Below are 15,244 nucleotides of genomic sequence, written 5' to 3'. Positions count from 1 at the left end.
GGGACTTGTAGTTCAGCAGCATCCGGAGGGCCAAATGTTCCCCACACCTGCCCTACAACAGTTGCTATTTCTCCTTCTCCTCCCACCATGTTCTTTTGCTATCCTAAAAAGCATTTATAAACCACTTAATTTTTAAAGAATCTCTAAGCTACTCTATTTTCACAGTCAGGTTACTCTAATTCTTACAGAAAACTGCCAGAGGGCATTGATAATTAATCTGTGAGTGCATCTAAAAATTACTCTAGAAAAGAAGGCTCGTGAGCTTGAATCTGACTTTTACTAAGGCTTTATTTATGAAGACGTAGCAAATTATTCACATAGGGCAGAACAGCATGAGCCTGGTAATGTGTGTAGAAAGCAAAATATGGACCCTATTGCGAGCACAGCCTTCTGTTTGAAATGGGTCTTCCTGGGTGTAGTTCCACATGTGAGAGCTCTTTGAGAAGTTTTTCCCACCCTGCTGTAGTGGTGACAATATAGGAAGGGGTGGAGGAGCCCCTGGAGCTGAAGGGCTGAAGTTCTGAAAAGGTGTTAGAAATTTAGGAGTTTATGTACTATGTATGTGAGCAACTAGTGGATGTAGATGTGACCTAGACTTTTTATGTATTTAAGCTTCATCATATGAGGAGAAAATGGCTCACGCCATAATTGTTGTGCACTGCAATAATAGTCCTGCTACAATACCATGGTGCATGAAATTTTACTCTCAAAATACACATGGCAGAAATCACAGAATTCTATGAGCCAAAAATTGGAGAAAAAAATTAGCTGTATTCTAGTTACGTGTTCTACTTTGCACAGCAGCCATAATCTGCAGCTACTGCAAGCTGACGCGGTTTTTTAAAATTTTACTGCTACTCTTTATTCTCTGAGAAAGGCAGCATAGCTGTCAATTGTTGTCAGTCATTACGTGGCATTTTGCTATATTGGTAGTAGTTTACTTGTACCCTTTGAAAGATGTCTATGTTTAATGTAGACTAGTAAGAAATACATGATTGGGGGGGAATCAAGCATTATTTAACTCTTTCCTGAGTTACATTCTGCACTGGGATGTTTTTGTTTTGTGCTTTTGCTCCCATTAAAAGAGGATTACTATTTTTTAATGACATTAGTAAAACAATTCTGTTCTAGAGATCTGCAAATATTTGTCTGTCTCATTCAAACTAACATCAGCCAGTGCACCCTGGACTTCAGTTCTGCAGCCTCCCATCTTGTCAACACCAGAGTGCTCCTCCTGTCCCCAGGCATCATGTGCAGTTTTTTATAGCCCAGATCTTTCTGCTTAGATCTCAATCTCATTTTCTCATCTCCTTGCCTCCATAGATTTCTTCCTCTCCATGCACCATACTTCTGCATTCACCATCCTCAGTTCTTTATAGTTTCCTGTTGTTTTTTTCAGGCCACTGACTACTGTGTCCTACTTTCCTCAAACATCAGGATTCTCAGCTCCCTTCACATTTGGCTCTCTGCTCCTTTGTTTCCCTGCTTTCCTTGTTCTCCTCAATATGTAACACTCCAGTGTTGCTTCTTCCTGCCAGCAGCATAGAGAGAGCTTCTCTACTTTCCAACTTCGTTAGAGTGTTTTTCTCCTTTTCTTTCTCAGTAACTCATTTCCTTAGCTCCCTATCTCCCCTGTGGTTGATTTCCTCAGGCCCTAAGGCAAGTGAGAAAGACAGTACTGGATCAGACCAAAGGCCTGTTTGGTGCAGCATCCTTTTTTTCTTGATGGCCAGTCAGATGCCTGATCATTAGGATGGCCTTTCCTACAGCTTTTCTAAATACACAATACCTCTTTTGAGATGTAACTAGAATTTACACAGTAATCCAAATGTGGAATACTGATATTCGTCAACACTCATCCTTCACCTCTTTCTCAGCCCTCTGCCTGCACACAGCTGTTCCCTAACATGACAACAGCTCTGCTAGTGACGGGATTGGGGGCAGCGGCTTGTGTGCACACCTGACAGTTTCCCAGCTATCCATCCAGATGCAGAGTAGTTGGATGGGTGGTTTCCATAAAACAGGAAGCACAATATTATTGATACCATGTACTCCAAACTATTGATGCCCAAACTTCTCCAGGCCTTCCTTCAGACAGGGATTTGAATCCTTGGCACAATCAGCAACAATTCTGAGTGACAGTGGTCTCCAAAGAATAGCAGTGCAGCAGCAGCCAGACCAGAGTAAGAGCAAATCAGCTGTAGTCTTTTCTCTGGGAGCTTGCAGACTCAGCTGCACACACACCCTTGTTGAATTGCACTAAGCCAAGGTTTAATTTAGTGTTGTATAAGAACTGAGGGCTCATCCACACTTCCTCTTGTCCCTCTGGTTCTCCCCCACCCGGGGGGAACTGCTCTTTAACACCCAGTCTGGGATTTTCCTGGATTGCAATTTGTTCCAATCTATTGTTAAAAATGGGGTTTTTTTCCCTTGGAAGGGAGTGGGGCAAGGGGGACACCGCTAAGACCCATGCTTTGTAGGCATGGCACAAGCGGAAGTATGGACGAGCTCTGAGTCAGTGTATCCCTCCATGAATACTGCTGATGTGAAAAACAAGATGAAGAGGGGCATTCCATAAGCTGGATAAAATAAACATAGAGACCTAGTTGAAACAGGCACGAACAGATTTAGTTGTGGAGCAGGTTCTATCAGCATTACAAAGGAATAGGATTGCCAGTCTTTTTGTTCTCCTTACAAGAAAGGAGATTCTGATGAAACTTTGGAAGAACTTTCTGATGGTAAGAGCTGGTTGACAGTTGAACACCTTGGAAGGTGCTGGACTCTCCTTTAAAGAATGGTTGGGTGGCCATGTCAGGGCTTCTTTAACTGTGATTCCTGCATTCAGGTAGGTAGCCGTGTTGGTCTGACACAGTCGAAATATATATATATAAAATAAACTTGTCCAGTAGCACCTTAGGGACCAACTAAGTTTGTTCTTGGTATAAGCTTTCATGTGCCATGCACACCTCTTCAGATAGGGTCTGGTGACTTCTGTTTCAGTGTATCTGAAGAAGTGTGCATGCACACATGCCTTAGAGGACTAGCAGGTATGGCTCCCACCACTACTGTACACCACTTGCGGCATATGACTAAACACACTACATTTTTGCCTGTCATGTTGTCTGGAAAGGCTCAGGAGCCCTGGCTTCTGCTGGTCACTACTGCTAACTCTAACCCTTGTCTTTGTGCATGTTGAATGGCTGCCTGGTGGCCTGCGGAGAGACATGAAGACAGTGATAAATAATAGATAGCAGCTGCAATGGATAGTGCCTGTAGCTAAGTGATCATTAGGGTTTTTGGGGGGGGAAGTGGCTGATAAAGTGATGTAGACTTTGGGAAGTGATGTAGATGCTCTTCTATTCCACAGCTCCACCCCCCACTAGCTCCTTGGCAAATATAACTATTTGGAGAGATTGCATTCTGTTTGTGTTGTGTCATGTGCCTTGGCTAGCATGTTACACTGGCAACAGGGCAAAAGTAACCTCTAAGCAAACATAGGACTCTCAGACTACACCTAAGCTCACCTTAGCAGTTTCAATCACAGCAAGGTCATTAATCCCCAATGAATTTCCAGTCACATTTGCACAGTGTTGTAACCACATCAGAAAGGGTCAGCATGCATGAACTGTTTGGTTTCCTGAACCCCGAAACCACCCAGAAACACACGCGCACTCATACTCATCTGTGCATCCATGGCAGCTGCCTCAAATGTACACATCTGGTTTAAATATGAAGTGAATGCAACTTAAGTTTTCTAATTGGATTGAAACTGGTTTAAGAAAACATACACACACACACACACCAAGCAACAGTATTTCTCAAGAAATTACAGGATCAATCTGACTAGCATTGTGTGTACGCAGCTTGAAAAAGTAGAAGTGGGAGTGCACTGGATGCAGAGTAAGTGGTAATGTGTACACCTCCTTAGCTTCACTCCTCTCTGCCATGCCTCCCAACTCTGTATATCATTGCACCTTCTGCTGACACTGTCATGACCTCACAGCAGCTACATTAGCATGAGATAACCCTGGCACAGCCATAGTGCAATGCCAGCCAGCATGAATTGACTAGGCTTGCTTACCTTCTGCACAAAGGGGCTTAGGAGCAACCCAATTCTCTTCCAGTGGACATAACGTATGATATGATTGCACTGTTAAAATAACTGCATACTGCCCAAAGTCTTGTCACTTTACTCTCTCTCTCAGGGCAGTACCAGTTCTTGCAGAACAAGAAAGAGTTTTGCCAGCTTACCATCTTCCCTTAAACACAGTTCATTTTGGAAGGCTCAAATGGTTCATTTATTGACTTCAAGAGCCACCTTAGGAGTTAGTGGAAAAGAACTTGGGCATTCGTCCAAAACTCAGCGAGTACTTCACCTGTGTTTGTAATATGTCTTTGACTCTTTATTAATAATTGATAGGAAACTTCACTCTTAATTGGCTGCAATATTAATAATTCCTTTGTTAAGAATTTTAAGTGTTCATGTATCTGTTTTAAAGGAATTCTACTTATTCCTTTGGTCTCCATTTTGTGCGTGACAGTATATATCAAATACACTTAAAGTTTAAAAAAGATTAATCATTGCAGTTTTCTTTGTTCATTAATTTCCATGACACATAGTTTCAAGAACTTCACCTTACTTTGCTGAAGAAAACAGGCTTCTGGAGTATGGATAAAATAGTGAAATTAATCTGATATACTTTGTTTTGTCCTGGGTTTATTAATTGTTCTTTATTCTTTTAGGCATTTCCTAAGTTCATCCTTCATTAGATATTTCAGCAGCTCGTTACTTATACTATTGTACTATTTTCCTCACCATGGTCTGTTTAAGTTGATTTTGGTTTTTGATAAATTGACATTTGCTTTTTGTTAGCCTTTCTGTATGTGTGGTGGGGAGAGAACACAAACACCACCACCAAGTTTGCTCTTGTGGTTGTATGAGAGCAATCCATAAGTCCTCCCCCCCCCCCAAAAAAAAGCTGACTTTTCCTTCGATGCGCACTGAGATGGTGTGAATATGAGGCCCTTCCATGTTTTACACTGAAGTACCCATAAACAGCTCTTGAGGGTTCTGGTGATGGGACAGGATGAATCATGCTCTTGGTTTTAAAAAAAGGAGGGGAAGGTTTTATTTGATTTTTAAAATACTAATAATAATATGCATCTCTTCTGATTTTTTTTTTTAAACCTGGCATGTGACTCAGTATCATATACGTTGAGTTAAATATTACTGTCCTCTGTAAACAATGAAGCATGGGTAAAATATTTGCCTCCTTGCGAAATAAGCATTAGAAATATGACACAATAGAAAATTAGTTTGATGCTGTGAGCCAGGGACTGGCAGAACTTCAGATCTGTTGGGACCTGTCTCCTAGCTTAAGAAGATGCCAAATTGTATCTTGCCAGGACCAGTCACTCAGCCCACCGAAATGTTTTTTCATTCCCATTTTATGCCCTCTAACTATTTAAATGCTGCAATTTCCCCCGTTTTCAGTTGATGAATATTTATACCAATCAAACAACAAACATGTGCTTCAATCCATCAGGAGTTATCAGCACATACAAGCAGCCTTTTCCACACATTGCTGCTGGGGATGTACATCTGGATATGCAATCACCCTTGCATTGCAATACTATTTGGATTGTCTGGATATATCTTTGGATGCAGTATTTGTATTCACCTGTCTGGTTGTCCATAATTTCAGCAGGATTAGAACTATGAAGGCTAGCTTCCAATTTTATGGAAAAATAATGATCCACCCAGTGATAACTAGCAATGGCTGGGCATTTGACCTGCAAGTACGGTAAATGCTTCTGTAAGGGTTCTTGCATGGAAGGTAAACAGAAATTATGTTCGAGAGGAGGAAACCCACACTTTCTTGAAACTGATTTCAAACAAATGCCTTAATGCTGCTTGATGTAAATCGTATGCAAAGAGTTAAGCTATTTATTAGATGTGTTGTGTATTATTTCCTAAGAGAGTAGAATATTGTTATAGATTTAATAAATAATATGTAGTTAAGTATACCAGCCTACGCCGTAAATTACTATAAATGCTATATTTACTTGTGAATCAGCACGTTTCAAGACTGTGCCTTTAGGAACTACCTGAAAAGGGGGAATATATTATTTGATGATCTTTATGTCCAAGTAATTTTGGACATATAACTGGAAATGCATGGATACTACAAAAAAATTGCAACTTTGTGTCTCCTCCTTCTCTCTGCCCAGCAGGTCAGGGGAGTAGTTTGGAGTAAACAAACCAGCTGGCATGACTAATGATCCAGAAGTTTTGGTACTACAGTAGCTTAGCAGCAAAGCGCTTGTTTTTCATGCAGAAGGTCCACACTCTAACAAACTGATCTATCCAGGCTGAGCTGCTATCAATGGCCAAGCTTCAGTTTCTGGCATCTCCAGGGAAGGTTGAATAAGATCCTGTTCAAAATTCTGGAGTAAAACTGCTGCCAGTAAGTGTAAGACTAAGTTAGATGGGCCACTGGTCTTACTTTTTATAAGGCAGCTTCCTATGTAGTCTGACCCCTCTCTTCTCACATGGAGGTGCTTTGAAAAGGAGACTGCTTGATGTGTCGAAGTTTCTTCAGAAGCCAGCACTGGACCAAAGACAACCATATTTCATTTTGAGCTGGGATAGGAATCACAAGTGCTCTGTCAAGCATTGCTCATATGCTTATCAAAATGTGAGCACGTTTGTGGACAAGGAGTGTTTTGCAAGCAGCAGCCAGTAGAGTAGAGTGGAGATGGGGAAACCTAGGGAGCCATGGCATCACATCCTGTGTTTTTGTTTGACAAATTATGAGAGGAGGTAGAGATGCAGGGCTGCTGTTTTCAGTTGCAGCCATGTAACTCCAGTAAGCTGTAGGCTTAAGTTGCATTAATTTTAATTAGTTCCTCAGTCTTCTAGGACAGTCTCTACTATCATCGGGAAAACCTAGTTTGGTGTTCTCCTTATACTTCAGTGAATTCAGTTTTATGTTGATTTTTAAGGTCTTGACAGCACAATTCTATATGTGTCGACCAGAAGTAAGTCCAAATGAGTTCAATGGAAATTACTTCCAGGTAAGTGAGTGCAGCATTGCAGCCTGAATTATTTAAATCTCAGTCCCAAACATTTTCACAGGCAAATTTGTTTAAAGTTCCAGAGCACGTTTCCTGCTATGCTGTTGAAATGTTATGGGTTGTGACACTGTGCTGCCGTATAGATTAGTACACCCTTTGCTTAACACTTATTTTGTTGTGTAGCCAGTCTTGAAATCAAGTGATTAGTAATTAACTAATATATTCTTTCCTATTTCTGCTTCCATATTTTTTTGTGCATATTTTTATGCCTATGACTAGATACATATAATTAAGGCTGGAAGAAATCCCAGATACCTAATCATCCAGGCACCTAGAAACTTAATATTGGTGCTTTAAGAGTTTGAAATATTTTTAAACCTTGTTATTAGATAGTAATCCTGCCGGGTTGGATTGTTGTGAATTTATGTTCCTCGTAAAGTGCTTAGTTCATGGTAAGCACTCTTGATAATAAGTTATCAATGATGATGATTCCTAGAAATGTGATGAAGTAATTTTGAAATATGTCATGTTTATTTCCCCAAATTCTTTGAAGTGTCCAGGCTTGTCCTATTGACCTCAGTATGTCTGGTGAGCTCCACTAGATCTCTTGCAAGCTCACTTTGAATTACCTTGTGCATTATCCAAAATCTTCAGAATACATTTGGAAGCTCTCACATAATTTCTCCGAGTCTTCTAAGGGCATGGAAGAATGCCCTTGTAGTCCTCAAACATCTCTCCATCAATCCTCCCAAACCACTCACTAACCTACTGCAATAGCAGCAGTGGTGGCGTGCCTGGGGAGAGGAGTCAGTTTCCTCCCTTTTCTGTTGCTCTAACATGGTGGGTAGCAGTGTGCTGGTGCCAAATCCCAGGGGATCATGGGAGATGTAGTTCTCCCATGGGCCTTTGCTGTTGCAGTGGAGCAGCATAAAAGGAGGGAAATAGTCTCCGCGCCCCATGCAGTATCGCCCTGCTCCTATCACTGCTTGAAAGGTGAATGCAGCAGATGGAAGAAGGAGTGCATTTGGGAGAGTGGAGGCCAGCTGGGAGGGCTTCCAGGGATCACAAGGACTGGCAGAGATGTGCGTGAATCTCTTCTTCCGCTTGGATTTTAATCCTAGCCGGATGATAATGTCTAGGGTAGTAAAGTTTGCCTCTCCTTTGAGGTGTTTGTTTGTTTTAACAAGGCCTCAGAGGTTTATTTTTGAGCCAGAGGTCAGAGAACTTTGCTGACACCCCAATATATTGAGTCCTAAAAGTTGGCTTATGGAAGAACAGAGTTCCTCTTTTGCAATCCTCTTGTGCTCTTTTATCCCCTGCTTTGAGCCATACCTTCCTACTAGAGCATTCCCATGAAGCTCATCTTCGTTGCCCTTGCCACTTCTGGCTTATATTGCAACTATTACTTCTGGGCAGTCTTCAGAGAGCTTCCCCTCAGAGCTGTTGTCCCATTTTGCTTCCCTTTCATGCTCTGCTGTGTTCAGAACATCTGGGTGTGATGAGGTCCCTTTGAAACTTGGTTTCCACACAAAACATTTCCCCATTTTAATATAATAAAACTGATTTTAAATCAGTGTAACCCCTTGAGATAATACAGTTCGTGCCAATTCACAGTTTATGCCAATACTGAAATGCTTATGGAAATGCAGTTTTGGCGCACTCTTGAATTAAGTGTGGGGGATCTATAGTAGCTGGTGTGATATAATTAAATCTGAACAATACCCTTGTTGAGAAGAAGCACTACATTACCTTCTTAATGATAGTTGGCAAACTGAAGATAAGTAATCAAGACTTTAAAGTGCTTCTCTACAGTGTATTAGAACCATGCAGTGGTTGCATGAACACTGATAATAAGAACATAATTTAATCCAAATTCCAATTGAATATCTAAAATATATAAGGTTAGATAGGCCAAACTGGAGGAAGCATTAATATTTAAGGTGGAGTATGGAAGTGTTCCCCTACTACCTGTGTGACTCTTAAATGGCTAGAGGGAAACATGTTTTCAAAAATTATTATTTTAAAGTGCAATTCAGTACACAATCCCTCCTTGAATTTAGTAGAGTAAACATACATAAATTGTAACTTTGAATTTCTTCCAAGTGATGGACAATGTTTTATTTTGAGTTCATTAATTTATGTTGCATTTTTTGTTCAGATTTGAATGTTAATGTGCTTTTGATAATAAAGCATATTACTTTAATCATACCAGTAATTTCATATACTTCTATCATGTCCTTCCCTTTGGGGAAGGACATTTTTCAGAGCTAAAATGTTTCCTCACATAAAAGTTATGCCAGCCCCCAGATCATATTGGTTGTAGTATGCAGGGTCATGTTTTTTCACACATTTTTATGGACATGCACATGATGCCATCTCCCAACCACTTACATCTTCTATTGCCCCCCTCGTTCTTCTGTCTTTACTCAGACCCCAGAAAGCCTGACTTTTTCTAGAAGAACAGAACAATAGGGTGGTCTCCACAAGTATAGATGCCTTTGGAGCTCCTCTTCTGTCTTTTAAAAAGGGCAGGGTTTTGATTTGGAAAGTGGAATGTAGGAAAGTACAGTACTTGTTAAATTCTGTACTTGTTAAATTGCTTTTTGAACGGGTTTAGAAGCACAAGTCTGTATAGACACTTCTCATTAAAATCCTCCATTATTCAGGACCAGCCCTTCTATTAGGCAAACTGAAATTCTTGTCTAAGGCAAGTGATTTATTACACTTTATCAAGTTTTTTTTTAATGAAAGAGATATAGTTCTAAAGCAACATAACCCAGTAGTTCTATAACTATACTACAATAATATTGTAGCATTATGCAATTATAGTGCTGTTCCTCTCTTATAGACTTAAAAATATTTTAGTGATAATTAAGGATCAATTAAAATAGCAAAAATAGTGCCTTAAAATGGCGCCTGCTACAAGTGTTATAATGAATATGTTCTGAGCTGTGATAGATTCACTTTGAAAGTGGCTAGAGAGAAGCTTTTCTCCCTCTGTCAAAATGCTAGAAACAGGCGATCCAATTAAGCTGAAAGTACTTCTTGACTTGCATCGTTAAAACCATGGAATTTTCTATCACAAAATTAAACAATAGCCATCAACTTGGAGAGTTGGTTTAGACACATTTATGGAGGATAAGGCTGTTGCTGGTCATAATGCCTGTATACTATCTTCAGTATCAGAGACAATATGTCTCTGAATATCAGTGGCTGGGGATCGCAGTCAGTACGTTTCCAAGCACAATTCAAAGTGTTGATGCTGACCTTTAAAGCCCTAAATGGCCTCGGCCCAGTATACCTGAAGGAGCATCTCCACCCCCATTGTTCAATCCAGACACTGAGGTCCAGCGCCGAGGGCCTTCTGGTGGTTCCCTCACTGCGAGAAGCAAAGCTACAGGGAACCAGGCAGAGGGCCTTCTAGGTAGTGGCGCCCGCCCTGTGAAACGCCCTCCCGCCAGATGTCAAAAAGATAAACAACTACCTGATATTTAGAAGACATCTGAAGACAGCCCTGTTTAGGGAAGTTTTTAATGTGTGAAATTTTAATGTATTTTTAATCTTTGTTGGAAGCTGCTTAGAGTGGCTGGGGAAACCCAGCCAGATGTTGTGGGGTACAAATAATAGATTATTATTATTATTATTATTATTATTATTATTATTATTATTATTGCCTTCATGTCCTGCTGGTGGGCCACCATGGGAACAGAGTGCTGGAACAGATAGGTCTTACATCCTTACAACATGCAGGGGAATAACATGACCCAGGGCTTCCATGTTAAGTGGCAGCTCTGTGTCTAAGAATATAGTTCTACCATCAGACCGGTTTGGTCAACTAAACAAATATATATTGAATAGATTTGGAATGGATAAAGTATTGAGCTGACTTCAGATATGTACTGGTTTAATTAATAGTCATTTGAAAATGACGGCTAACTACCTCCAGACAGGAAACATTTCTTCATATTGCTTTATGCTTACATGAAGAGGAGCAAAAGCAATGAAAGTGTTTTCCATTATGAGAAACCATTTTACAACATAATAAAACAGAGGGTTATCATATGTTCTAACATCTTTTGCACAAGCGCACACATACACCACACAAACAATTTAAAAAGATAATTTGTCATTTTCATTAACAGTTCCTAATTATTATTAGTATTAGTTTATTTATATATCTTACTGGGTTGCCCCAGCCACTTTGGGCAGTGTCCAACAAAAAGTAGTAAAAGCACAACACAGCATCACACACTAAAAACTTCCCTGAATAGGGCTGCCTTCAGATGTCTTTTAAAAATCACATAGCTGTATGTTTGACATCTGCTGGGAGGAAGTTCCATAAGGCAGGTGCCACTGCCCAAAAGGCCCTCTGCCTCTACCCCACCACTGAGCCTTTCTGGTAAGTGGCAGTGACGCTGCTGCTGTGAGGGTGGCAGTGTGCTGCTGCTCTGCCTCCCTGCCAGCCACTATCACTCAGAAGACTTTGTGAACGATCCTTCAGATTATCGGGGAAGACATGGGGCTGCCTTTTCTTATGTTTCTTACAATGTGTAGTTCTGCTGTGAGAGTCACAAGGAATTGTATGGTCGGAACAGCATGCATGCATTAAAGCAATCTACTTGAACAGTATGAAACAGTGTCATTGATGTATTCTAAAGATTTATAGTGCTTATTAAACATTCATGAAGACTTTGGCCTTGTCAATGCCAAATCTATGCTAGGAGCAAATAATATATTTGTGCCTTTGGACACAAACCACTGCATATCTGTGGGTTGGATAAGTTGATATTCCTACGCTGATAATAGCTTCCCTACAGAAAAACAAGTTATACTGCAGGAACATGCAACATGGACAGTAGCTTGTTTTACCATAAGTATGCCTGGCAGGAATCCATAGGCAGTGGCAACTCCCTGTACAAATGGTGTTTTTGCAAGGTTTTATTTTGATTTCTCTGTAGGTATCTTCAAATATGCTGAGAAGCCATGTGGTTTTGCTCCTTTCCTTCCTTGTCCTCTAGCCATGGATAAGAGAGAGCACCCAGGCATAAGTCACTGGATACATTACATTTGGGATTGGCTCGATATTAACTTGACTCAGAGACGATCAAGCCTGATTCAAACGTTACAGTTGCAATGGTGGCTGATGTTCCTGTAGTTGGTTCACGTATCATTTGGGCAGCATATGAATTGTCCAGATAACCCATCGCTCCTGTCCTGCTTCCTCTTGATCAAAACCACTAATGCTTACATGGGAAACACCCACATTATCTTGTCAAACCATACTCAGATGCTACCAGTGCAATGGGGAGCTGACTAGAGGGAAACGGCAGGTGACTCAGATGCAACTTGAGCTGTATCAAAATTCAAAGTATATTTAAATGAAAGAATGATTGAGCCTGAGGATGGGTAAATGTGTTTCAGCTAAGAGAGTCACCTTCCCTTGTGGCCATCACACTCTTATGATGGGATTATGGAAAGTATGTTCAAAACCAGTCACAACAAAATATTGTTTGGCACACACATATTACTACATTATTTATTTCTGTTTTTGATGTAGTTCTGGTTACACAGGAATTCAAAAAAGTATTTGGGACAAAGCCAACACATTTGATCTACAGGGCTGAGCACTGAATGAATAGTGCAGAGTTTTCTGTCAGTGTATGATAGGGAGTTTATAAATATTACTCAGACATGAGAGAATATGAAATTGCAATATAATATCCTGGTGAACCTCAGAAGGTTAAATTCCCGAAAGACCAGGACTATGTTTGATCCTGCCCTAGAAACTGGGAAGAGGATGGGTGAATTTAGATATTCTGGTTTGGAATATTCCTTAATAAGGGAAGCCGGAATGAATGACAATATATATACATGCTTGTGTGCTAAAGAAGAGATGTTCTTGCAGTCGGCTGACCTATTTTTAAGTTAGAATAGAGAACAAGCAGCAGCTCTTGAAGTCTATTTTAAACGCCTTTCCATTTTTGGCAAAATAGAAAAACTGTTTTTTATAATGCCATGTAGCAGTTGAATTATCTACCTATCCTCTATCATAGAAACAGCATAAGTGGATGGGATTTGTTTCTTCTAGCTGGCTATGAGTTCCTTTGCTTGCATGAAGACTTGAGAGTGGTATTGCAAATGACCACACAGCCTTCTCCAGTAGTGGGAATATATCCAGTTGGAACTGAGTATGCCTGATTTCTGTTGGTTCTAATTTTTGTTTATTTTTATTTGTATAAAAATGTATGCCTCATCCTCCAAGTCCATACGTACTGCTCCCTTGACCTATCGCCCCACCCCTTTCAGATTATAGCCTTTGGGGGAAAGAAAGGACACGTTTTTAGCTGTTTTGACTTTAAATACAATTGAATCTTGTATTTACAACTTGTTGGATTGCATCTTGAAGAAATATCCATGTCTTGTGGTTCTAAGAAATTGGTGGAGGTAAAGATGGCAATCATTTTCTCTAAACATCTATTTACACTTATTTTCTTGCCCTTAACTTTGAATCTCAGAGATTCTCAAATGCATTTCAAAGTATATCCTGAGGAAATAGTCAAGGCAGTTTTGCCTATTATCTTACCTCAATTCTCTGCAACCTGGTTGACATCTGCATTTAATGTGTTTCAGCACACCAAGAAGACCAGATCAATCGGACCCCTCCTTTGGACAGAGAGCAGCTTCCCCATCCCCCAAACCGGCTGCTCAGACCAGCGAAAGCACAAGAGAGATGAGGAGCCATGGGCAGACCCCCCAACAGGCTGATGGGCCAAGGAGGACACTCCAAGTGGACAGCAGGAGCCAGAGAACAGGGCGTTCACCGTCTGTGTCACCGGATCGAGGCAGCACCCCTACCTCACCTTATTCTGTCCCACAAATTGCACCCCTTCCTAGCAGCACACTCTGTCCTATATGCAAGACAACAGAACTCACCTCCTCTCCCAACCAGCCAAACTTCAACACCTGTACACAGTGTCACAACAAGGTCTGCAACCAATGTGGATTCAACCCCAACCCTCACCTGACTGAGGTAATACATAAACTGAACATTTTGATCAAGTTATGGGGCATCATTACTTGATTTCTGTTAGTATGTCATAACTCAGGTGAGGGCCTCCTTGCACTGTGTGATATGAAAAGGGGAGTCTGGAATTCAACCTAGTTATTGAGATCTGAAACACTGAGTGATGTGTGTATGTGATGAAGGTGGGATGAGAATGGTTTAGAGGACTGGGGAACTATAGTGTTTGTAGTAATGTCATCAAATAGGGGCATATGCAGTTTTGTTTAGAGCTTGGTTGTATACACCTGGCTAAACTGCAACTAACTTTTCTAAATGAATTCTGTCAACCAAAACATTTTAGCTCCTTCATCTGATACTCTTCTTGAATCTCTTTTTAAGTTTTCTTACGGTGAATCTTTTTGTACCTTTTGCAATAAGAATAAAAGAAAGAGTGAAAGTATGAAAGGGAAGGGAGAAAATGTGATACAGTTTTGCTTCACTCAACAGGCTTGTTACTAGCTAAAGATTGCTAACACTTGCATGAAGCCTGATATACTCAGATTTTTGTGTGTGAATGGGGCTCAGATAGCTTTGAGGCTTGATGGTTGTGAAATTCAGGAGCAACAGAAGAGAATCTTTCCACTGGCTGTTGAGTAGAATAGGGAATAAAACTAAGCATCTGAAGAGCTCAGATGTTATGGTTGTTATGTTATGGTTGATTTGGTCCTCTGATGTGACATTTTTAGAGAGTGGTTTTAAATTATGCTTTATTGTGAAATAAATCTGGAGTTGTTACTTATTCATGGTGAGGGATCCATAGATCCTTTCTGAGGTTATCTCTTCTGCTGCAGTAATATCACATTTTCCTAGCATTCATTCTGCAATATTTGGTACTGGGGAAAATTGGTTACAATCTCTTGTGTTGACAAACCTCCCCTGAAATACCTTTGATTTTCTCCTTGTTAGGTATGTGGCACTCAAAAGACTTGTCTTCAGCTTGCAAACAGGCTAAGCAACTATAGCAGCTCCCAAATAGTTCTTGGCCACATTCCCTGGACACCAGTCCTTTGATTTGTATGAAAAATACATCAGGGTTGCATAACCAGACTTTGGGCCAAGCTAGACAGTATGTGAATGACATGATTGTAATTCATGTTCCTTAAT

The 15,244-nt window shown here is 40.5% G+C and overlaps 1 protein-coding gene across 4 annotated transcripts in view; it reads left to right on the top strand.

Annotated features, from left to right (window-relative positions):
• Positions 1 to 15,244, top strand: part of BSN (bassoon presynaptic cytomatrix protein) — a 191,370-nt gene that overhangs the window by 10,606 nt on the left and 165,520 nt on the right. For all 4 annotated transcript variants that reach the window (XM_083429269.1, XM_083429270.1, XM_083429267.1 and 1 more), the window contains exon 2: positions 13,708 to 14,107. In XM_083429269.1, the coding sequence (XP_083285395.1) occupies positions 13,708 to 14,107 (400 nt within the window). The remainder of the gene's footprint in view (positions 1 to 13,707; positions 14,108 to 15,244) is intronic.

This window comes from Podarcis tiliguerta, assembly GCF_965153285.1.
Source record: "Podarcis tiliguerta genome assembly, chromosome: 2".
NCBI lineage: Eukaryota > Metazoa > Chordata > Lepidosauria > Squamata > Lacertidae > Podarcis > Podarcis tiliguerta.
This window is presented reverse-complemented; position numbering and strand designations above follow the sequence as displayed.